This window comes from Oryza sativa, chromosome 3 (genome assembly GCF_034140825.1).
Source record: "Oryza sativa Japonica Group chromosome 3, ASM3414082v1".
NCBI classification, from domain to species: domain Eukaryota; kingdom Viridiplantae; phylum Streptophyta; class Magnoliopsida; order Poales; family Poaceae; genus Oryza; species Oryza sativa.
In genome coordinates, this window is record NC_089037.1 from 12,305,776 (window position 1) to 12,331,014 (window position 25,239).

General features: G+C 42.8%; 4 protein-coding genes across 4 annotated transcripts; 1 reads left to right on the plus strand and 3 right to left on the minus strand.

Moving 5' to 3' along the window:
- The first annotated feature begins 10,119 nt into the window (after positions 1-10,119).
- LOC112938309 (uncharacterized) lies at positions 10,120-13,253 on the plus strand. Its single transcript, XM_066308457.1, has 9 exons — positions 10,120-10,314; positions 10,407-10,461; positions 10,576-10,639; positions 10,762-10,804; positions 10,979-11,077; positions 11,180-11,248; positions 11,382-11,662; positions 11,764-11,941; positions 12,062-13,253. Exons 1-9 carry the CDS (start codon positions 10,153-10,155, stop codon positions 12,755-12,757), a joined length of 1,647 nt encoding a protein of 548 aa, XP_066164554.1. The 5' UTR covers positions 10,120-10,152; the 3' UTR covers positions 12,758-13,253.
- On the minus strand, positions 12,922-15,786 carry LOC4332736 (hydroxyacylglutathione hydrolase cytoplasmic). The gene is made up of 7 exons (XM_015772311.2): positions 15,642-15,786; positions 15,427-15,549; positions 14,842-15,003; positions 14,398-14,476; positions 14,211-14,324; positions 13,475-13,651; positions 12,922-13,250 (listed from the first exon to the last, which is right to left on the minus strand). Exons 1-7 carry the CDS (start codon positions 15,686-15,688, stop codon positions 13,176-13,178), a joined length of 777 nt encoding a protein of 258 aa, XP_015627797.1. The 5' UTR covers positions 15,689-15,786; the 3' UTR covers positions 12,922-13,175.
- Positions 15,787-18,504: 2,718 nt separating this feature from the next.
- LOC107277419 (large ribosomal subunit protein uL16) lies at positions 18,505-20,435 on the minus strand. The gene is made up of 4 exons (XM_015774501.3): positions 20,336-20,435; positions 19,683-20,184; positions 19,505-19,586; positions 18,505-18,928 (listed from the first exon to the last, which is right to left on the minus strand). The coding sequence occupies exons 1-4, from the start codon at positions 20,343-20,345 to the stop codon at positions 18,845-18,847; spliced, it is 678 nt and encodes a 225-aa protein (XP_015629987.1). The 5' UTR covers positions 20,346-20,435; the 3' UTR covers positions 18,505-18,844.
- Positions 20,436-20,791: 356 nt separating this feature from the next.
- LOC4332737 (acid phosphatase 1) lies at positions 20,792-23,262 on the minus strand. The gene is made up of 4 exons (XM_015773782.3): positions 23,021-23,262; positions 22,396-22,822; positions 21,707-21,913; positions 20,792-21,099 (listed from the first exon to the last, which is right to left on the minus strand). Exons 1-4 carry the CDS (start codon positions 23,175-23,177, stop codon positions 20,919-20,921), a joined length of 972 nt encoding a protein of 323 aa, XP_015629268.1. The 5' UTR covers positions 23,178-23,262; the 3' UTR covers positions 20,792-20,918.
- Between the last annotated feature and the right edge of the window lie 1,977 nt (positions 23,263-25,239).

Genomic DNA, 25,239 nt, shown 5'->3' on the forward strand with positions numbered 1-25,239 from the left:
GATGCATGGGGTGTTTGCTTTCACCCATTCGATCGGATCAATAATTGGCATAGTGTGTCCAGGGTTTGCATTATCGTCGGTTTACGTTCGGCAACAGGGATTTGCTATTAGTGTGTGGTAACGGAAATCACAATGTATATTCACCAAGTTTAATTTTTATTTTTTAAGATAATATTTTTTGTGTAAAATTTGTCTAGTTTTTATTGGTTTTGCTTGGTAAGTGGTTTGGTTATACCGCTAACCGACGGTAACAAAAAACCAAAACCCTGACAGTGTGCCATTTATTTAGGAGCAATTTTACGGTCTTTAAGGATGTACATGAGGTACCACGTTTTTTTATTGTAAATTTGGTATCTCTGGGTACCTACTACCTTGTCCCAGAAAAAGATAAACTCTAGCTACGAGTCCAGGTTCGTAGCTACTAACATGGACATATGCATGTGTCCAGATTCGTGGTTAGGATTGGACTTTTTTTTGGGACGGAGGGGGTAGGTACTGTTAGGTATCAAATTTTATAATAAATTTTTAGTATCTCATGTTGCCTCCTCAAGAATTGTAAAATTGATATTTATTTAGAGTGTGAATATGTGTGCACCTTGATTCAATGTACGAGCAGAGGCCTTGGATCTGCAATTTTAAGTACAAAAATGTTTCGTAAAAGAAACCGAGTGAAAAAGGGAGAAATAAAGTCCATCTCCGGTACACAAAACGATGTATACATTAATGCATGATTAATTAAATTTAGCTATTTTTTAAAAAAATATATTAACATAATTTTTAAAAACGATGTATGCATTAATGCATGATTAATTAAATTTAGCTATTTTTTAAAAAAATATATTAACATAATTTTTAAAGCAACTTTCGTATAGAAAATTCTTGCAAAATACACACCGTTTAGCAGTTTAAAAAACATGCGTGCGAAAAACGAGAGAGATGAGTTGGGAAAGTGAAAAAAGAACTCAGCCGTATATCAACTAAGAACAAGTTGAAGGAGAAGAAAATCCATATTTTTTTAAAAAAAAAGAGGAAAATCAGTATTATGCGCATTGCTTTGATTCCGAAAGGAGAAACGAAGTCCATACATTAATGATATCTTTTGTTTTTGCTTGGACATATTTTTGATATCGACTAACAAACAGGACAAAAAAAATGTGATTCCACACGTGGGAGTGCAAAAGGAAAAAAATAAAGCCTATATATATTATTAACATATTAGTTATATGGACAAAAAGGAAGGCCGAAGAGGCATATTTTGAGCACGTATCTGAATTCTATGGACATTACTTAAAGAGAGCGCTGCCCACATATCAATGGCAGATAGATTCGATCCTCTCTGCGATCGATCTCACGAAAGAAGAAAAGGCGAAAATTGGACATGAGCACAAAGTATAATCACACAATATATCAGTGCTTTTGGAGTAGTCTTTCAATCGATCTGCCATACATATATTTCTCCACATACGTTGTACTATTATTTAAAAGTAAGTGTTGATGTTGGATGTGTCTAGCTAGCTAAGTGTCATGCTTGTGCGGCCGTGCATGCATACAACGGATATATAGGAATATATATATTACATCGTTTGTCTAATCGGACAATCCAAAAATATCAAGAGCTCCATCGATTGGCGACGAGCTGATCATTATAATGCCAAATGATTTATTAGCGACCCAAGATTAGTATATATATATCCTTGGAGACTTAAAAGTCGGATGCTGAAAAAGTAAATACATCAAAAATATCCTAAAATCATCTCCAAAATTAAATTTTAAATTAAATTTTGGCAGCGCTTAATTTCATATAGGACAAACAATGAGACTGCAAGAGTTTTATGTGTTGCTGAATTGGCGGGTCCTTAGTCCTTATATGTGTGTTGCTATCATCCTTGTTGCTATCGTGGGAGATGATTTAGAGCCTTCTTGGCACATTTCTTTCTAAAAGGCTACATTTTATTTTAAATTTTAGAATTTGGTTTTTAAAGTTAATTTTAAGAGTTTTCTTGGCCTCTTTTATTGCCCAAGCCTTTATTTCACGATTGTTAAGAAGATGACTAATTTTTTAACCCAAAACTATTTAAAATAACACATTTAAAAATTTAATTTCTTATGGTACTATCGAAGTGGAGTTTCGTCCGTTCGTCTGTCATCCCTCTCCCGTTGCTCACGCAGCAAATTAAAAATTTGCTCCGCGTAAAAACCTAGCTAGCCCATTAAAAAAAAAACAACCCACCCTCTATATGAAAAGAGTCCCAGGACTAATATAAAAACTGCATATAGGAAAAAGGAGGAATTAATTGGTGCTAAGAGACCCACACCTGCAACCAAATGAAAACCAACCCTTTGCATTCTGCGTTAACCAAATAGGGCGGAAAGAGGAGAAAAACAACCATACTTATACACCAAATGTCAACCTGGAATATTTCTTTTACCTTGCATGAGTTGCATGACAAATTTAGATTTCTGTTGCAAACGTATAGGCAATTATCTGGTACTTTAGAAAATGCAACCAAGGTGAAGCCTTAATTTTTTATTACAGGAAACGATAAGGGAAATGTGGATGGTGGCAGGTAGATTTACATGCCCAATAGCTGTAAAACAAGATACCCGATGACAGTACAGTTGCAGTGAGAGAGATAGAGCGCTGATGGATTACAGGTTGGTTCTGGGCTGTCCGGCTGGAGTTGCGCCCACAACTGTGAGGCAGTACGAAACATTAGATCATCTGGGGGCCTTTGCATTGCATTGCCTTTGCCCTGCATGCCTGGCCTGACCAAGCTGAGCAAAGCCCGGCCGGCCACCAGCCGCAGCCAGCCCATGTGCCATTCATCAATTCCTCTCCTCGCCTCGTACAACAGCGTGCAGGCTTTACACCTGCCTGCCGCCCTCTGGATTAGTTTCACTGCTCCCTTTATATCCATAAATATAAAGGATTTTAGATTGTTTAGTAAAGTTAAACATAAAATTGCTTGGATGTATTGAAGAGTTTATTACTTGATTAGAAAAAACAATATCCTTTTACAGTGCTTAATTGTAAGGTATCTCACATACCTCCCAAACTCCTAAAAATCCACCGTTGATTTTGGGAGGGTAATTAAGGAAAAAAAATTACGCAAACATGGTTTGCATTGTGATTTGTCCTTAGACGTGATTTTCTCTAATTCCCTTGCATTTGTTCATTTCTTCTCCCACGGCGATGAACCCCTTATCCCTGATTTTCATCTTCCTAATCACCATAGATTTATAAATTTATTGCATCTTGAACTATTATATCAGTTAATTAATATTTAGTTACATATGATTAATTATATAGTTTTATAAGTAGTTACATGACCTATCATGCCAATAAATTACTTAGTTTTACTATTAATTTCGTAATTCCTGATCAATTACCTAGTTTTGGTACATGATCTGCAGCAATTCGTGATCGATATTGACACCCTGTAATCAGCGTTGCTAGCTCCTGAGTGTCATCTTTAAATTCCTGTTAATATATTTTTACCGTTTTGCCTTTCACACTTTGACGTGGTAATGATACAAATTATCTACTTAACCTTCCACTAAATTACCTAGCCCACATATCAAATACCTTCTAATAGGTACCTTTGTGTTTCAAATCGTTAGATTGAACAGAATCAACGGATCTCGTTATTTTGAGAAACACGGATCTTTCGGCTAGCTCAATAAGGGTGGGCTAGACGATCTGGGTCTGAAGTTTCACCCCTTCTAGTTATTTGATATTAGGTCCTTTCGTAATATTGATGTCTTTTTTCTTAGATCTCCTTATTTCCAAGCACAATAGAAGGTATTGAGAAGATAGTGCTCCTAGCAATGTACTATTGTCTGACAGAATTGAGAAGATAGTGCTCCAAAACCCCTTAAATTTGTGAATAATTTTTAAACCCCAGAATATGTTACTCTTTATATCTTAAAATATAAGAATCTAGAATCAGATATGATATTTTCTAATACTACGAATTTGAACAGACAACCTGTCTAGATTCGTAGTACGAGAAAATATTCCATATGATGTTACTCCCTCCGTCCCATAAAAACCCAACCTAGTATTAAATGTAACTCATCCTAGTACTACGAATCTGGACAAATATACGTCCAGATTCGTCGTACTATAATGTGTCATATTCAGTTCTAGATTAATTTTTTTTAGGACGGAGGGAGTATATTCCATTATTTTAGGACGGACTACTGTATACTACCTCCGTCCCAAAATAAGTGCAGCTATGAGTTTCCGCGCCCAACTTTGATCGTCCGTTTTATTTGAAATTTTTTTATAATTAGCAGTTTTGTTGTTATAAGATGATAAAACATGAATAATACTTTACTCATGACTTATGTTTTTAATTTCTTTCAAAAAAAATTTCAAATAAGACGAACGGTCAAAGTTAGATGCTGAAAACCATGATTGTACTTATTTTGGGATGAAGTTAGTACTATTCCTATGAGGATCACCGTACTGATTTTGTTGGATATATTCGCCGGGAATCGTTTCGATCAGCTGAGCTGATATGATGTTTGTGGCCAAGTGGTGGTTGAGTGGTTGATCTGCAGGCCCCGGGCGGTAGGCACTAGGCTCGAGTGTCACCGTGAGTGGAGAGCTAATAGCTGCCCCGTACAGAATGAGGCCAACCGGTTGAGACGATAAGGCCAACCGGCTGCGTTTCCAGAGTTGAACAGATATTTTTTCGCACGTATATATTTTAAACTACTAAGCAGTGTATTTAAAAAAAATCTTTTTATATAAAAGTTGCTTTAAAAATCATACTATCTATTTTTGAAGTTTAAAATATTTAATACTTAAATAATTACGCAATAATATCTTATCTTATTTTAAGTATCTTCTCAATATTATTTATTCCTCTCTCTCAAACACACTAATATGAGAAGCATTATAGTACCATGTAGACTAGGTTTATGGGTTTAAAATTTGAGTTTTCAGCAAGACAAGTTGCTTTAAGGATGGTTTTGATTTTATATTCTAGTCCTTAATACCTTTTGTTTTAGTTATCATATTTTCTCAATTTGTGTGGAGATTCAAAATTTACACCGAACACCCTAGAATCCAGAAAAAAATACAAAAATCTCCATCCCCCCTCTCTCCCTTATCCTCTCAGCATCTCCCTCAATCTCGCTAATCGCTACCGGCGGTGACTCCCGGCTCCCATCTCCTTCTGACCAATGCTCCTCATCTCCTCCCCCGACCGGCGGCCCTCCTCCCCTGGCTGGCATGCGCGTGGAGCATGTTGAAGGCGAGATCGACGGCTCGGGAGTGGGGGATGGCAAGACTTGGCGGTGCAGATTTGGGACGAGCTAGCTCGAGCTCCTCTCCCTCTCCCCCTCATGTCTTCCTCACGGCCGGGGCCCTCTCCTCCTCCCCCAACCGACGCCTCTCCTATCCTCTCCTCTCCACCCCACCTAGTCGACGCGCTGATGAGTTCAACGGTGCGGCACGGGGGAACAATGATGAGCTCAGTAGCGTTTGTCGAGGGCAGTAGAATGAGCCGACAAGCTTCTCCAGCCCCCACCGCCTTCCCCATCGAGCCGTGCGGGCTTCTCCAGCGTAGATCAAGGTGGGCGGTTAGGGCACCATCGACAGCCCAACAAGCTCCCTTCACCTATCCCCAACCTCCATCCCTCACCAAGAAAATCTGCATTCACCACCTCCACTCCCCTGCTGGCACCCATCTCCCTTCACCACTCGATGGCGACAGCGAGATCCACAAGACGGTGACCACGAGCTGTGGATGGGCTGAGGGTTTGAGAAGGCCACCATTGGGCTACTGCGGCGGACGGGTCGAGGCCACCGCCACCTTCTCGAGCTCATACTCATCGTCCACGGCCGTGATGTTGCCGACGCAACCCAAGTGCTCCACGACCATGAGGATGACGCCCGGTCACCCTCCTCCCCTAGCCAATGAGGTTGGCGGCGTGGAGCGCAGGTTGGCGATGAGGTCCCTATCCTCCCTTCTCTAGCGGCAAGGGACATGAGTGTAGGCCAGACCTGCAAATTTTGAGCAAGAACCTATGGCTCATCTTGTCTCCGCAATCTTCATAGGGCAACGAGAATGGCAGACGTGGCACCTATGGCTCATCTTGTCTCCGCAATCTTCATAGGGCAACGAGAATGGCAGACGTGGCATGGAATCTCTGACCTATCATGCTGAGGCTGAACGACATCTCAGTGCATTGTGAAAGCACCAAGAGCAAGTTTTATAGTGAAGGTGACAATTACCTTTAATTTTAGTCATATCATTTACTAGGAATAATCATTGATTAAGAGATAACATGTACATCAATTTACACAAATCCCAATAATTTTTTGTTGGTTCACTCTCATACCATCTCACTTTGCTCTTGGAATTTGTGTAGTGGTGGCTCATCCTCTCTCTTCTCACTTCTCCCTTTCACCTCATCATCTAATCTTATATGGTATTTTTAGAGTACTTGCTCTAAATTGATCGGCGAGCGTTCACGATACAGCTGGATAAGCTCGATGTAATTCAAGGATCTGAGTGATCAGCAATATGAATTGTAGACCCCGGTGAGTTTACCTATTGGTAGTTATGGATTTATTCTTACTTCTTACAGTACATACTCTTGTTTTTTAGTTGTCGGTCAATGTCGATCCAGAACCCATTTTCTCGAGTAGGTAAACCTGCCTGTGTCCAAGTGTTTGCGAAAATAGGAATTCTTCAATCGGATAACACAACCACGAGCAAAAAGATTTTTTTGCAGGAGAACGTGTTATGCTGCCCATATGAAAAAGAATTTCGGCGAAAAAAATTCCAAAAACCAAACCCTAGCCCCCAACCCAGAAAACCCTAGCCACCCCCACCGCCGCCACCAAAAATACATTGCCGCACGGTGGTGTAGGCGCCCATGCCGTCTTCGAGCTCCCCTGCGCCGGATCCACCATCTTTGAGGTCATAGTCATCGGATCCGCGTCGTTGAGGCCGTTGCTGCCACCCGCTCGTGGTCCCTATCGTTGGATCCGCCGTCGATGAGGTCACCGCTAGCAAAAAGTCGTTTTTTAAGTAGTCGATGCCTCTTAATATCATCTTGACTTGAGGCAATGTAAATAAAACATATAGGAGTAACTTCCTTCAGCTATGTACCTTGCTCTAAATAATGTCAGGCCTTATTCGTTTTGAAGGATTCTTAAAGGAAATCTCAATCCCTTTGGAATAAGCACTATTCATGCATTCGGTTTGTAGGATTCAAAGAAAAATTTTCCATAGGAACATTATGCCAATCCTCTAAAAAACCTCCAAAATGTACTAATTCCATAGGAATGAAAACATCCACTCCATTCTCTTTTGTTTAGCTCATTGTAGAAAAAATTCCTGTGTTCTAATCCTTTATTTTACACGTGTATTTCTATATTATTTCTACGTTTTTCCTATACCTTGAACCGAATAGGCCCTCAGTATGTGTGTCTCTTCAAAACAAGTTGCCTGCCTAGCTACTAACGTTTGCAGCCTAAAATTGGTCGCCAGTACAGTGACCACTTAAGCGCACCTAATATGTCAGCTTGTTCGATCCTTATCCTGTTAGTATTTGTGATTCATTCGCTCATTTCTCCATAATAATTGAAGTGCAGACTACACTTCATCCTCCCGTTCTTGGTTAGTTAGGCTTGCATATATTACTTTATATTGATTTGCTAGAGTTTGTATCGAATACATATGATCTGTTTATATATCTTGTCCTTCACTTATTATGTTCGAGTTTTTATAGCTGTTTGGTTTGCACGCACGTCCTGAAGCCACATGTTCTAATGTGTATCTTAACGATGATGACACTAGTGGTAAAAAGTTAATTAGTTGGTTTCACTCTCAATGCATGCGGAATGTGTGCCCCAACAGGAAGATTCATCTTGTATCCTTGTTTGGCGTTACGTGGGCCGAATTGTTCTGTTGTCTTCTTTTTTCAAAGATAAACTAGCTGATTGCCATCCTTTCTTCTTACGTGGTGTCACCTGGACCCTTTTTTTTTCCTTAAAAAAAAGATAAAGTACTCCAGATTGTCCAGTGCAATTTTGCACGGAGTTAATCTGTTTTCACTAGAAGCAACCTACAGATCCAATGTAACTTATGGGTATTCCGAATACCCATAAACTTTAGACATAAACCTAGCATACATAGGGTATACTAGTAATACATACCTCCATATCCTAGCTAGATTTAATATCTATACCTCTAACAACCCAACTTTATCCCCTTCTAGCTATCCTCTGTCCAAAAGATCGAGCAACGGGCTCTCCCTAGTCCCTCCCAGTTTGGCACCATTCATGCTAATTTGGTTAGCTCACTCGCTTATTGGCTTCAGCAATTGATGAGCAATTAGTTAAGACTAGTATATATCTCTGAATGTTGTATATTCTTCTATTTCCTCTGTGCATATAGCAATAGAGCTTGGTTGTAGCTAGCTTCACCCACCTAGTTGTTTTTCTCTCCATTTTGTTATGTAATTGATGCCAATTATCTTAAAGAAGAAGATCCATTCAATTGCCAGTAGTTTCTTTGTGGTTGCAAGTTTTTTTCTTCGTCAACACAAGAAGTTAAAATATCCTTGCTACATAAAGTTGTCAACCAGTGCAATATAATCTCCCAAAAGTCTGATTGTTTGGTACTCTTGACACCTTAAATTAACATGCAGAGCTCCTACCAAATTTTCTTTTTTAAAAAATGGTTTGATGCCAATTATAACAAGTCATCAAATTCCTTCTTTTAATATATATATACGCACATGTTGCGATATGAGTGGTGTAATTAAGAAAATGGTGTGTATCAATACCATCGACATATTGTATCGATATCACTATATCTAAGCAAGCTACTATAGTAGTTTACAAATCCGAATGCCTCCCTAAGAAGATGAATCTACACAAGAAGGAGATTGTGCAAACCCGTTTTCGGCGATTCTTGTGTAGAATCCCCAAAGATGAATCTACACAAGAATCCGAATGCATCGAGCAACACTATGGGCCCAGCCTCTACACATTTTATTGACATAAAAGCTTCTACACATCGAGGATAGGATTGTAGTTTCTTCTTGCAAAGAAATCCTCTCTTCCTCCCTTCTATCCATATGATTTGTTCATGTAAAGAATTCTGTACTTGATTATCTTTCAACCAAAATTCAGGTGGGGAAACCCTTAATTTCTTAAAGAAGAAAACCCGAATATCCTATAAATCCTAGCTCTACCACTGGTTGGGCCTCAAGCCAGCCCATTTGTCACCCAGCATCGCGGCCTAATTTATATGGCCCAGAACCGTGACATTGATTTTGACTGTTGACATTTTTACACCTATCCATTTGTGCTTTGTTTTGGACGTCTATGAAATGCACCGTTTGAAAATTCTACAAGATGACTTGTTGGCATTGAAAGAGGCCAATAGTGATATGGTGATGTTGTATACCATTGCTTGTCATGGTGATACAAGAGAATATAGGCTGTCCTATTTATGACCTTCGAACTAATGTCAGTAAAAACGAGGCCATAACTTCTCTAATACATCACTGCACATTTGCTGCACCCAACTGTTTTTTTGGGTCATGGCCATTTGACAAATCCTCATATGCCAGAGTATACCAGCATTTAGCCAATTTATGGGAAGAGCTCACATATGGAAAAATCAGGTGAAACCGGTATGTTAGTAATAGTAAATTAGTAATACACAACCAAAGCTCTTATAAGCATGCTTAAAATAGCTTATAGAGGAGTATTTTTTTCACAAAAAAAAAACGGAACTCATATTTTGTGACACATAGAAGATAAAGTATTTTAGGACCCTTGTCGCATTTCCAAGATGGACTGTGAACTTCCTTCCTTTCCTTTGTACTCTCTGTGAATTTGTCATCTTAACTCCTAAGTTATCACTCTCGCATTGCTTATTATCCATAATCTGCTATACCAGAATAGCAAGCTTTAATGTCCTACAAGATAATGGCGTTGCATTGCCTCTATTGTCCAATCAACAATTCCATGGCAAGAATGCATTAAAATAATAGGCATAGATGGGCTACCAGCTGGAGTAGTTACATCTTTTCCTTTATATTGTATATCATGGAACATAAACTCTACTGTTGTGTGGTACTATTGCCATTGTGGCCCTTAGAAGAAGAGGTGAAGAGATGTCTGGAAAAGGGAAGAGGCGAAGTGCTAGATTACTGAAGCTTGAAGAGCAGAAGAACGATGACACTACTGCCACTGGTTGTCTCCTAGATCCTTGGCAGATAATCCGAAACAGCATTGCTGGTGTTCGAGGGAAGAGAAAAAGGAATGAAGAAATCCAGGTAATTGTCTGTCTAGGTAGTCATTAGGTACCCTGATGAACTCTCATCAACCTTGCCGTTCTCATCTCATCTTGATCTGTATGTTCTTTCAGCATTTGCAGGGAGAAGCTTCTTCTAGCCAAGCACTGTGTGCAACAACCGATATCAGTAAGAATATTTGTTTCTTTTTGTTGTCTCGATGTGGTGTTGCTTGTGCAAATCTGAATTTCTGTAAGAGAGAGAGAAAGCAGCATATCTGAATTCTGCCGCTTCGTCTTTCAGATAATTTGTCAAGCAAAAGTTCAGCAGTACAAATCATTGAGTACATTCTTGATACACTAGAGATGTAAGTTTGAACTATCGTGTTCTTTTGGCTTCCACATCAATCGGAGCACAGATTTTGTATGATGACTGATGTTAAGGATATATATATATGCTTATATTATCTTATCTTTTCCTCTGTTGCAGGAGAGACACTCATGAGTTATTTGCAATGCCTGATGACATCCAAGTAAGCCATGGAGGAATATATCAAAAAATATTTAAGTTCATGTTAAAGAATGATAATACGCTGTTTGTTCTCTCATGAAAAAAAACATTAACAAATCACTTATTTCTTGGTTTCATGTGCTGATGTACTATGTGTTATTATCTTATAGAAAGATAATTTAACATGTTAACGCAGGTAACTGATTATGCAGAACGGGTGAACAGGCCCGGTGACTTTGCAACATTAAGGCAGAAGAACAAGGATGGCATGTACAACACACTGGAGCAATTCGAGGTCCACCTCGTTGCTCATTTCCCAAATCATCCTCTCTTCTGAACATATAAAGCTGAATATTATCAGTTTTATCGGCTTCCTGAAATTCATATGCAACTGCAGAATGATGTTTACATGGTGTTCCAGAAAGCAATGTCCATAAACAGCGAGGACACTATACCTTACAGAGAGGTCGGTTGTATCAAAACTTAGATAGTACGGAGTATATCACAATCACATCATAGATGTATCATGTATCAAAACTTTGATGATAATAAGCTCACTAATTCGCATGGACGTTTTCTTTGTTTCCTCTCTTTTGCAGGCAATGTCACTGCTACATCAAGCCAAGCAGGTATTCCTGTCCCTGAAGAGCAACCAGATGTACTCGGAGTCAGAGCTCGCAGCGTGGCGCCAGAAAAATCTGGTGAGCCAGTCGCCGGCCAAGCTAAACGGGAAATTCGATGGCAGCAAAGTAGGCTCCGGCTCCGGCGCCGGCGGCGCCGCTCCGACCACACCACAGCGGCCGAGCGCGCCGGCGAGGAAGAAGATCGCCGCCAAAACCGGCGCTGTCGCCGCCGCCACCTCGGTTAAGAGCACAACGAGGCAGCGGGCAGCGAGGGAGAGCAACGGTGCGCCGGGAAGAAGAGCAAGAAAAGGTAAGCGAGCTGTTCATTGAGTGTTTCATCCGCCGTGATGTGATCGAGACGCCTTACATTTGGAGCTGCAGCTGCATCGGTGACGCCGGGGACGGCGGAGCACGGTGGCGCCGGCGCCAGCGCCACCGTGGAGCAGAGACGGTTAGCCTACGCCGACGAGGCTGATCACGGCGGCTGGCGGCCAGTGCCCGTCGTCTCCACTGGCCAGCACGCCACTCTCGTTTACGTAAGCCCGGCCTACTGTATCGAGAGATTAGAATCCATCTCCAGCAGCCTAGCAATGTTCCATTCTTTGAACTGAACTGAAGTGAAGCTGGCTTGGCGCCGTTTTTCTTTTTTTTTTCAGCGGCCGCAGACGGCGGCGCACACGTACCAGGATAGCCTCCGGCGATTCGTCCGGCACGCCGGGCTGAAGGCGCGCGTCGCCGCCGAGTTCAGGAACCTCGAGTGCGACGTACGGGCCAGGCAGGCCGCCCCGGCGCCGGGCTACTGGCCGAACTGTGGTTTCGCTTCCAGCTCCGGCGCCGGCACGGCCAGCAGGTCGTTCCTCCCGCACGGCCGCTGCCCGCCGCCGTCTCCTCCGAGCGCGGCGTTCGGAGGCGGCGGCGCTGCCGCTGCATCATCTGCCGACGCTGCCGGCAACAAGGCGCCACCGCGGTGCAGGCTGGAGACGGACGAGGTGCTCAAGCTCCTCGTGCTGATCGGCAGGCCGGCGTTCATGGAGAGAGCCAGGAGAGTGCTCGGCCATGAGCGCCAGGAGAGCAGCTCAAAGCAGGGACACGATCAGAAACCAGCTGTGACCAGAGCCGGTGACGACGACGGCGGCGCGAAGGCCGGCGTAACGGCGGCCAAGCCAGGGAAGAAGAAGGGCAGTGCCAGCAAGCCAGCCGCCGTCGAGTTCGGGCCATTCGCGCCGCCCAAGCTGGTCATCCCCGGCCGGCAGCTGGGCTTCAGCCAGTTCGCCGGCTCGTCCTCCCAACCGTTCAAAGTGACGCCTACCACTCCAAATGTTCCTGACAAGAAGAAGAAGAAACGAGGTTGAACCAAACAAGCTGCAGCTTGCTGCTCCAACCACATCAGCTTATTACCAATTCTTTAGTCCTGTTGGGAAGAATGGCACAATAATCTTGATTCACTTCACCCTTATTATGCGTTTATATGTAAACTGGAGGATGACTACTACCTCTCGTTTTCGACTTTTCAAAGTTAAACAAGACCAACTCCAAAATTCATACGTAGCTCATGTAGTACAGTGATAGACAAGACCAGCATTAACATGCACATCTGATGATGTCTCCTTGAACATTAACATGGAGCTTATTTATAGCTTAAAACTCTTCCTAACACCATCGCTCTTAAAGCGTTGCACGGCAGTAAGCCCCACCTACAGGGTAAGCTTTCTGCATTAGCTAACCTCGAGAGACCGGACCATCAGACGAAGAGTAACAGTTGCATCGGTATTAACTTTTCCAGTTATCCTTGGTCTTCCTAACTTCTCGCAGGGCCTCAACTGGCGACTTGGCACCAAACTTTGCCTGCAAGATCGATGGCATTATCTGCATAAGCATCACCGGCAAAGGAACTATCTTCGAAATTAAGAATTGATAGTTGTTGATTCTTGTCAGTAAGACCGCAAGTTTCTAAACAATATTAGCTTTATCTTGCTGTCAACCTCCATGGACGCAAAGATTTTTCCAACACAGCCACAAAGAAACATAGCATCATGTTGAACAGATGTAACTAATAAGTGGATTAGAACCTGTATTTCTGGCAGATCAACACGCATGAAGGTGTTTGTCTCAAATTCCTCTCCTATAGTTGATGGAATAGTTGGTTGGTTTGCTTCACGCTGCTTTTGAGCCCATTCTAGTTTCTGCTTCACTTTTTCGTTATCTGGCTCGACCGTCAGTATGAATTTCAGGTTCTTCACAGTGTACTGTAAGTCATAATAAGACTAGTAAGAATAAAGTATGGCTGTTACCTTTTTTTTTTCTTTTGAATGACAAGAACCATACCATGATAAGTAGAAGTACATAACAAAGGGCAACCAAAAATTTCCTTGGTTGCACACATAAACTAATGGCAATCACGTTATCCTCCATTTATGAAGAACTGACAGCATGAACTTATTTTTCCTTAATGCAGAAGGCCAGACCACATTCTTTTTTTTGCCAGAAAAGAACACGTTAGTTATTATCCTTCAGTTAAGGCTGCACATACTAGCCTCATCTAGTTTGTAATCTAGATTCAAAGCTTCCAGCATCTTTAATAATGGAGGTTTATGGACAGGTCCAAATTAAAGTAAGAAAATAGCATGGAACATGAAGTAGAAGCCAAAGGGATAAAACATCAGTTGTCAACACAAATCACGAGGAAGAAGGAAAAAAATAAGGCAAGGCACACAGCATACATATCCTACATATTTCACTACAGATTCACATCCCTCAAAAATGGAGGAAGAGCAAAGAAGCAAATGGGGGAAATAGAAAATGTACCTCATGCCCGCAGTAAACTTGAGTTGGCTTAGGCAGCGAGCCCAGTGTTACACAAAGGGATTGGTACATTTGCTCTGCAGTGCCCTCAAAAAATCTCCCACAACCAGCAATGAACTATACCAAAAAGGAAGGTCGATATGTTAAATAGAAAAGGAGCCATCACTGTAAGTCAGATGCATATACTAACCAAGGTGTCTCCAGTAAACACTGCTGGATCTTCCTCCTCTTTACTAGTGACGTAATAGCTGATATGTCCTTTTGTGTGGCTGTTAGAAGAAGGGAAATGAAAGGACTATGAGATTTAAGTAATCAACAAGCTGTTACAGAAACATATAAAAGGTTGACTAGACTGTACAACCAATGCACTACAGCAATATTGTTTAAGTCTTTGTGCTATCAACTATCGCTTAGTTGCATGCGAAGTCCTTGAACATAAATGTTTCATAAACTTCTCAATTGGCAAATCTGCAGGATGGGTTATTATAGTGAGTACAAGTGGAAACATGTTGGATTTGCCTATCTGTTATTGTAGAGGTTTAAATCCTGATCTTCAGTGCTTCTATGATTCCATCGAAGTAATCACACTGATGATACCATAAATGAAATGTGACTTATAAAGAAAACAGCATACCACGGTGTGTGCAGGCATAGTATCTCAATGTCCTTCCCAAGGGACAATTTGGTTCCATTCTCCACCTGATCAGTGCATCCTTTCACATTGTCCAGGGATCCTCCATAGACCTTAATCCCTGGCACTGACTGCGCCATCTTTTCATTGCCACCAGCATGATCCCTACAACCACAACCACGGATTAGTTGGGCTTTTCAATTACCACTTCTCTACATCGTTGCTAATGAATTCAGCAAAATCTGGCAAATAATATTCTATGCATAGAATGCACCTGAGAGTAATCCTAAAAAAAATCAATCCTTTTAATGTATTTGTGTTTATTTTATCATATGGTGCAAAGCACTTCCTCAGCCGCATGCTCAGACACCGTATTTCTCAATTTATTATAAAATCCTAATGCAATAAATCCCAATCTGCAACTAACTAAAATCACTCACTTTCTGGTGGTAGGTGATTGGTCCCTGAGGGTGGGATTGGGGAAAATTTTGGCACAGCACTGATTGCATCCCATAGGAAACTCTGGAAGGCCAACATTTGGGCGGAATTTTTCCATAACTAAACTAGAAGGAGGACTAGGACGCTCACCAGTGATGGTGGGTGGTGAGTACGCAGTCGATGCGGACGCCGACCTCCGCGGCCGCCGCAAGCACCTTCTCCGGCTCCACGGGGTCGACGGCCGCCGCCGACTTGGTGCTCTCGTCCACGATTCTTCAAGAACAAAACGAAGGATAATCAAGAAAGAGCCAAGAAACAAGAACCGAACATACAGACAACTGACAAGGATGGATTCAGGAGGGTACAGGTAGGCATAGTTGTCCTCCAGGCAAGCGACCGGGATGATCTTCATCTGCTTCCTACGCGGAGAGATTTGGATTGGGCTTATGGTCTCTTGGCGAGATTTCTGGAGCCAACACCGAGTCGCGACGAAGATGAGCAGGTGTAAACGGGAGGATTGTGTGTGTGGAAGGTTTAAGAAAGGGGAAAACAGGAAAACGCAGCCGCTTAACGTAGAAAACGGCCAGCCGCTTAGGATAGGCTGACAAGGGAAAAAGATTGCTTAGCCGGCACCCGGCAGCTCATATCTCCGTTCCAAAATATAACGATTTTTAGCTACGAATTTATATATGCATTTATCTAGATTTATAGTTAAAAGTTATTATATTTTAGAACAGAGAGAGTATATCACTAGATTTTTAAATATTGGTATCATCTTATATTACTTGATACCTACATATATAAATTTGATATCTACTCCCTCAATAAAAAAATGTAAGCCGGCACCTGGCAGCTCATATCACTGGATTCTTAAATATTGGTATCTACTTATATTACCTGATACCTACATATATAAATTTGATATCTACTCCTCATATCCCAAAAACAAATCTATAACTAGCTGTCTAGATACTACACATTTTAGTACAACGAATCTGGATAGATATATTTTCAGATTCATAGTGTTAGGGTGTGTCACATCCAGTACAGGTTAGTTTTTTATAGTAAAGAGAGAGTACATAGTATCTAAGGGCAATCACAATCAGTAGCGTAACTAGGATGTAAAGTAAAGGTTGTCCATCTATATGTACTGTGTCAATTAAAAAGGTGGTTCACTGTATAATTTTTATTATATTAACTAGTACATATAGGTTGTGTTTAGTTCACGTCAAAATTGGAACGATGTGATGGAAAAGTTAAAAATTTATGTGTGTAGAAAGTTTTGATGTGATGGAAAAGTTGGAAGTTTGAAAAAAAAATTGGAGCTAAACAAGACCATACTATAGTTTTAAATTTTTAGTCCATGGACCACAGTGCCACCTAGCTAGCTACGCCACTGACTACAATATGGTTCAAAAGCAGGTAGTAAGTAATGAATGCATTCTTATTAATAAGATATAAGCATTGTGGAAGGAGGTAACAACAACTACTGGTTGTAGTGCTACTATCGCGAGTAGCAATCATAGCAAGCAAATAAAAAAACAATAGCTTTACACTGCAGATGAGGAAGATAGCAATTCTACTAGATAGGAAATATTTTTTTTTCTTGATGGACCTCATCTTATTCTCCATGGCAGGCAAGAAACACTGTGCCCTCTGTAATGCACTACCTCCTGTTGCTTGTGCTCATACTAATACCAAGTTGGGTGAGGATGCCTAAACACTAACAGGTACCAGATCTGGCATCTACCAGGTATTATCTGAGACCAACAGATATCAGGTTTGGTATTGTACAGATATCAAATCTGGTACCGCACATGTATCGTTGGATCCTCTGTTCTCAAAGCTGCTTTTGCCAAACCCCTTCGTGTAGCTTGTCGTCACCGCCATCGTTGAGTCCCTTTGAGAAAGGTAATTCTAGGACACTGGGAGAATGAAAAAGATTTTTCCTAAAAAACCGTCAAATAAATAGAAAAAGAAGGTGATTCATCTTACAAATTCGCTTGATTGGGCCTGACCTCTGCTGCCAAGTCAACAACCTTGTCCACCACCATGAAATATCATGTGCGACACCTGCTTCCCCAACCTCCGTGAGCTCTGCTACTGAGCATCACCATGGTCGCTAGCACGCAAGGACATACAATCATCGCTACCTCAAGTGTGGCCATGGAGACCGTGAGCAGAGAGATCTAACACAAGACAAGGCTACTCCGACGAGACCGTCATAGCTGCCCACGTCCATGCTTTCGACCTCATCCTCCATGCTCTGGATCTCATCCAGGAGCTTCTCATCCATCACCACCACTAATAACAAAACTTACTAGTAGCACATAAGATAATTTGCTACTATATTCCCCTTCCAGTCCTCTACAATCAACTACCTACTCTTGCATACCCAAAATCCAAAATCTCTCAATCCTCAATCCAAATCCCAAACTACGTACCAAGCTCGTCTCGTTAGCTAGTGGAAGAAGGCTAATTAATCAATAAGCTTAGCATATTGGAGGAATCAGGAGGAAGGCAAGTTGGCTATCGAGTGAATGGAAGAGAAGAAGAAAAAGGCAAGCTAAGCCATGAAAAATAAAGAAATCTAATTCAATGGAGCTAGCCAGGAGGTATTTGAGGATCAGTCGGGAAGCTATCTCTTTGCCCAAATCACCGTTGCCACCGCCCACATCGACTCTGACAACTCCGCGCGACGTGTGCTCCAGGTGCCTCGTCCATGCGTGCGCTCATATGTCTCATTGTGCGAGGATATCGGTACATAACATTTCCTTTTTTAAAAGTAATTACACTATAATTGGGATGTAATTTATATTAAACTTATATATAATTGATAGCATAGTGCGTGTGGCTGGTTGGCTAGCTAGCGGATGATCTTCTTTTCGAGCTATTTTTGTTATGTGAAGCATATTCCAAACGAAAATTGCGAAAAATATAGAGAAGTTATTCATATTTACAATAACAATGACACACACTGCTATTCTTTTTTTTCGAGATAATCACATAAAGAGGGTCATATAAATATTATTAAGATTGAGAAAAAAAATTAAAAAAAGGATAAAATACTATCGATAATGTTGGTTATGTACCGAAGTGCACGTCTAGATACCATGCATGAACCCTACAAACATATGCAAGATAGTGAAGCCTAGCACCAAAACAATAACCACTATACGTGACCGTTCGTCGCTAAGCGGAGACTCCCAAAAGAAAGGCTTGGTTCAGTCTGTCGAATATATGGATTACAATAAGCATAACTTGAAATGTTGATGATATGCTAGCTGCAGCGCATACCCATGGTGGCAATGGTGCAAGAAGTACTAATAATGAACTAGCCCTTTTTTTCACACGAAGAATAATTCACCAATCTTTATTTATTCGCATGCAGAGTTAATTTACAGCACGAACCGTGCTACCAAAGACCAACAAGGCTTACTGCACACAGTCACCGTCATTTATTCCACTACCATAATATATACACATGACATGTCACTCTTTTAACAGAGCTCGATCAGACACTGCAGCCTGCAACCACCTCCAATGAGATGGACAGTGAAAGCACTCCTCATGCGTCTGAGCCTGCAACGGAGGGTGGGAAGACCCCTCTCCCGGGCTGGCGATCAGCAACCGATCCGTGCCGAGTTAGCAACTACATGCAGCGAAACATCACATCCATTATATTAGCATTTTTTTAGAAAAAATATTATTTTAATAAAAACTTGTAAAACCACAAATTTAGCACCATGTCGAACACATGACACATGGTGTAAGGTAGGGTTGTTGTGCAGTAAAAAAAAGTGATATCACATGATCCATGAGCTATGACTAATAGGAAAGCAAGCAACTGTACTATAGGTGGCCAGTGGGTAGGACCTATCGAACAATGAAAGTTTGATAGGCCATGCACTCCCTTTTTACCAGGCAAATAACTTCGTCGAACACTAGCTCTTCGATGCTCTTATGTGGCACCATGAAAATTCATATCACTCAATCAAATTTTGATCGATATACACCCTATCAAACTTTGCTTATTCAATATGGTGCTAAACTTACAATTTTAGCAAAATAGTCTCTACTTTTGCAATTTCCCATTAATATAGTATTATTTCTAAAAAATATTATATATATATATATAGAATAATTAGCCGCTGTTCACCATACATGCATTAATCAACTTGGTTATAATTTTGTCGTTTCGAGCGATACACCGCGGTTTCGTACGTACCTTGGCGTTGACGCCATCGGGCACGATGCGTCCCTCGCTCTTAAGCTTGAGGTACTCGTCGCGCTTGAACCTGGTGAATCCCCTGAAAACCAATAAAAAGTTAAAAACCGAGACACATCATCATCAGATGACACGAAAGAATTTATATCATCCTGGCCGTCCATCCTGACGAACGTACCACTTGGCGCTGAAGATGACCCTCTGGCGGCCGGGGAACTTGAACTTGGCGCGGCGCAGGGCCTCCTGCGCGTGCGCGGCGTTCGCGTCGCGGCATCGCACGGAGAGGAGCACCTGCCCGATGCGGACGCGGGCGCACGTCCCCGTGGGCTTCCCGAACGCGCCGCGCATCCCGGTCTGCAGCCGGTCGGCGCCCGCGCAGGACAGCATCTTGTTGATGCGGAGGACGTGGTACGGGTGGGCGCACACCCGGAGGTGGAACGCGTCCTTGCCCGCGTGCTTGGCCATGTACTTGTTGCACGCGATCCGGGCCGCCTCCAGGGCCTCGCTCGACACGTTCTCCTTCTCCCAGCTCACCAGGTGCACGCACAGCGGGAAGTCGTCCGCGCTCCGCTTCTTCTGCCCGACGTCGAAGATGCGGATCTTCGGGTCGGGCACGCCGCGGCAGTAGCGCGACTTCGGGTACGGCTTGTTCTTGATCTGACGGTAGCACCGCACTGGCCCTGCACGCACGATATCGATCGATCGATCACGTCCTCGATCGCGTTGTCATTCAAGAAAACCAGGTAACAACGCCATGCACGGCAACGGCCGGCAACAGCTACGATATGATGTCTGTGCCGTGGTAAGTTGGTTGGTTCGGTTGTTGCTTACTCCTCCCCATGGCGATCGATCGGCGGCGAAAAGTGTGGAGTCGCGGGTGCTGGTGATCAGGAAGGGTCCAGGTGCGTGTGTGATTTTGAAGAGATCATGCGGAGGCCAGGTGGTTGATGTGCGTATGTATATAGATAGACAAAGAGGAGGGCAGGTGAGTGCGCGAATGTTCTGGTTTTGCCGGTCGGGAAGACGGGAAGGCGTGGCGGCGAGAGGCCAATAGACGCAGCTTGCGTTTGGACTCGACGTACGCGGACGCCTCGGCAGCAGGTGGGTGGGCCGACCTGTGAGTTGGGCTGAGAGGGCGTGAGTTGGGCTTTCACCGAGTCGTACTCTTCGTGGGCAAGCGAGAAACGGCCGCAGCATTCTCAGGACGGAACGAGAGTACTCATCTATGACATAGACGGATTGTAATGGCACCATCTCTGTTGCATAAAGCTTGAAGAAATGTAGAGATAGTTGGCAGTTTCTCTTCTTTTGCATTAAGAAGATTCTTGCATTTGCCGTTCGTTTACACGGCTCCCGGATGCGCCCACGCGAACCGATCAATCGATCGGTCCGGCCATGTGGTCCGGTTCAGTTTTCAGGGGACGTAGTACATGGGGTTGGGGATCTTGAAGACGCGGTCGCCGACGTAGTCGCCCTGCAGGTCGCTCCACTGGTCGCCGACGTTGCCGCGGATCCTGTAGCCCTCCTCCTCCACCAGCCGCTTCCTCATCGCCGACTTGAACACCGACGAGCTCTGCCCCCGGTACTCCGGGCTCCTGCATTGTACCATGATATTGCACGATCAGATATCTTACTTTCTGAATTTTAACCATGCAACCTATGCTACTAACAAAGTAGTATTCTGCCATGGGATTGCGATATCTTGTGCAGTTCGTCATCTGAATGTTCAGCTCAGCTGCCAGTATCATTGATCCATTAACTTGGCAGTCACAAGCCAGCACTTGACACGAATGCTGGGGCCATTGAAGCATAAAGATTCGCGGAATTAGCAGAATGCAGGATATGATCTCCGGCCCTAATGCAGGAGGAAATTAAGGGCTTTGTTCACTTTGTTGTCTAAATCAATCATACCAAATTTTGGTAATGCTAAATTTTGTCGTATTTTGGTAGTACCAAATGTTTTTTGATAATATTGGCTTTGCTTGGTTTGATGATTTTATTAAATTTTGGTAGAATTTCAAGAGAGTAAGCTTCTAGAACTGTTAAAATTTGGTAAGGTAGTAATGGTTAAAGTGTGTTTACTTTATTGCCCTACCAAAATTTGAAAGGTTTAAAGTGACAACAAACTAAACATGCCATAAAACATTTTTAACCAGTGTAAAATTTTCACAACATGGAACAAGAACAGAAATGTGATCGCACCTCATGATGAGCCTCTCATACCCCAAGAACCCCTCTGACTCGAGATTCTCTGACGTGCAAGTGGCCAGTGTCTCTTCATCCCTCCCGGAGAGGAGGAAAACCTTGAACCCCTTGGCTTGCAATGTGGCGAACAACTCAAGAACCGCAGGTATCCCCGGGCAAGCCCCTTTGCTAGCCCACGTCTTGAAGGCCGAGGGATCATAGGCCCTGGAATAAAAATACCAACAAGTCACGACATCGCTGGATATATTAATCTGTACTTGAAAGTACTAATTGCCACATTTCCAGCATTAATATTTTTACTTGAAAGTACTAAGTTTTCTGTTTTGATAAGCTCATCCAAGCCGATTAAAGAAAAGATTATCCTATTGATTTAGCTACTGGCCATAAAGTATCATTTTTAAAAAATAGTGGATATTTTATTGGATAATGGAATTGCATTTGGCGCCTGTATCTATTAGGGACGCACACAATGACACAACCTATAGAAAAGAAAAGAAACAAAGAAAAGAAAGGAAGACAACGTGAACATATTATGCTTAGTTTTTTTTTTCTGAATGAAACATATTATGCTTAGTATCATCTAGGCTGATAGCCTGATCCTATGTTGAGTTATGTACGGACTAATTTAACGAGAAGTTGAAGTACAGAGAACTAAAAAATGGATGAGTTCGAACTCTTCCCCATACCCGAACTGCTTGGCCTCGTAGTAGAGCAGGTTGGAGAGGCATGTGTCGTCGATGTCGAGGATCCATGCGTCGAGGCCGTCGCCGTCGGCCTCGACGGTGTCGACGTAGGCGGCGACCTGGTCCATGACGCTGCTCAGGTCCCTGCCGTACTGCCCCCGCGTCATGTAGCCCCTGACGTAGGCGACGCACGCCGCGGGCACCGTGCGCCACCCCCTGGCGTTGTTCGCCTCCACCATGACCCGCCAGCTCAGGCACCCGGCGTCGCCGTCCACGGACGCCGAGTGGCACGGCCTCGCCGCGACGCCGCCGCCGACGTCGAGGACGACGGCGGCGACCAAATGCGGCAGCAGGACGACGAGAGCGACGACGGCCGCCGCCGTAGCCCGTGAGAACGCCATTGGACGCAGCTTAGCTAGCCTCGATCGACCTGTAGGCATCAACAAGCATGACATTGAATTATATACGTACACAAAGATATTCACCTAGCTCATCATCGATCGCACCCCATTTCGAGACCGAAAGAAAGAAAAAGAAAGGGACACGGACAGAAAGGAAAAAAAGGATCATGATCCGATCGATCGAGACAGAGAGAGCAGAGCACTACTTCATGCTACTACTACTATACCTCGATCAATCAACTCGATGTGCCAAGCAATTGCTGAATTTGCAGCAGCTAAGCCGGCCGGACCGGGACAGGATATTGTACGATCGATGATGCCCCGAGCAACAACTTGCGTGTGTGTGCATTTTATAGGGAAGTCCTGCAGGCCCGGCCCCCCCATGGCGTACGTGCAGAGTCACCACCACAAACGCAAGAGAAAAAAGGGCATGATTACGCCATGGAATTTGGCAAGGAGCGAGGAGGACGGCCCGGATATATGCACGCGACGCGACCTGCTTATTATAGCTTTAGGATTAGGTACTACCTTACCCCTCCTCCGGTGCGTGTGCAAGTTGCACCGCCAGCGCTCCAGGTGTGCGCCACGTGGACCCAACTCCGCCGCCGGCTACCTCCTCCGTGACATTGCCCGACGGCGACGTCTCGGCCGTGTACGTGAATACGTGATGGTGAGTTACGTTGGGGCCGGCTCTGGCCGTTCTATCCCTTCTCCTTTCTTCCACTTTGTAGCTGCCGCCAATCGACGAGCGCTGACGAATTAAGCTTAAACATATGCAGGCTGCTCCGATGTAATCCGCGGCTGAGAGAGAGATAGATTCTCGAGAATATTGACCACCGAGAGGGAAGCCTCTAGTAACGGAACGCACAAACAATGTAGGCTTTTCGCCGGTAGCTTTACTTTCCGGCGATGTAATGGGCATGGTGGATCACTTGGGTGCAGAAATGGAGCGTGCATTAGAGGCGGAGCTAGAGCTGCCAGCAGCTATGCTTAAAAACCCTCATTAACCAATGAGGGGAGTAGAATACTTGGGAACGAGAGACCTGTTTGGATCATTTAATTTCTGGACTAAAATTAGTTCATGGCCTAAAAACTTTAGTCCTTACTGTTTAGATCAAGGGACTAAACGGGGAGTAAAGTCACGTGGACCGAGGGAGAGAGAAGAGTGAAGCTGTCACTTTAGTCCTATAAATACCTCCAAGAGAGACTAATGGATTTTAGTCCTATATGTACTTTTTAAGACCCTTTTAGTCGTCTCTGTTTAGATTCTTAAAGATTAAAAGGAACTAAAATAGAGAGACTAATGGATTAGTCCTATGAACCAAACAGCCAAGAGGGCCTGAATCAAGTCTGTTGAAGAATGAAATGGAGTATCCTCGTTATTCCCCATCCAATGAGTAGGTCAACTCACGACAAGATCTCCCACCGAGCACGCGCATTGGTGCATCTTCTTCTTTTCGTTTTCTTTTAGGTTGTCATCGACAGGGGAATAAAAAGAAGATGCATTCACCACTCGACACTCCCTACATGTCTTTCAAAACTCTATCAAGAACTTCATTTTAATTTTACTTGGACTTCCCCTCCTTTTCTTCTCTATACTTTCTACATTGTATCATCGATGTCCGGTTACCGCTCAAAACTTCTAATTATGGTCATTATTTTGTACAATTCAAAATTAGAACTATCAGCTACCTATTTATTTTTAGACAGATTTAGAGCTTTAAATCTTGCAGAATTTTTGACAAATGAATACAACTCGTTTTGAAATAAATAAAAAAAGATGAACATGTCAAAAAATCGTAATCTAGAGAAGAACTTTTGTAAAATTTAATGTTAGTGCGTTGTTAATGAATGTAAGTGTTCTATAACCAAGTATAAGTGCCATGTAACTAAATTTAACTGCAACTTAGGTCTAAAGAAACACGAATCTTGATACAAGATTTATGGAAAAAAAATCAAAAGATAGGAGCTAAATATTTATCGCAAATGAGATAGCAAAACCGTAATTCTAAATTGTTGTCATCTTTCACTGTTGTTTATCTACGGCCAAGTCGATACGAAGGGCTTTGTTTGTTTTGAAGCCAGCTAGCCCCTTATCAAAATTTTGACAACTTTAATAGTATCACATAGATGTTTGGATTACTACAAATTTTTGCTTATATTAGTGTTACAAAAACAATTAGTATGGTAAAACTTACTAACATTTTGGCACTACCAAAATATTAAGAGTAAAAATTGGCTTTAAACCAAACAAGCGTTGGAGATCCATTTATTGGGAAGTCAACCAACTTGCATTGCGAGTAAGGGAGCAGCCACAAACTCAGAAAGATTTGTTTGCCTTTGCTTTAACTAGCACCGAACAATCGAAAGTATGCATTTGTAATAGAAATGGCTGTGTAGTAGCCACTCACCATTAGTGGCAGATGGACAATAGCCTGCAACATAT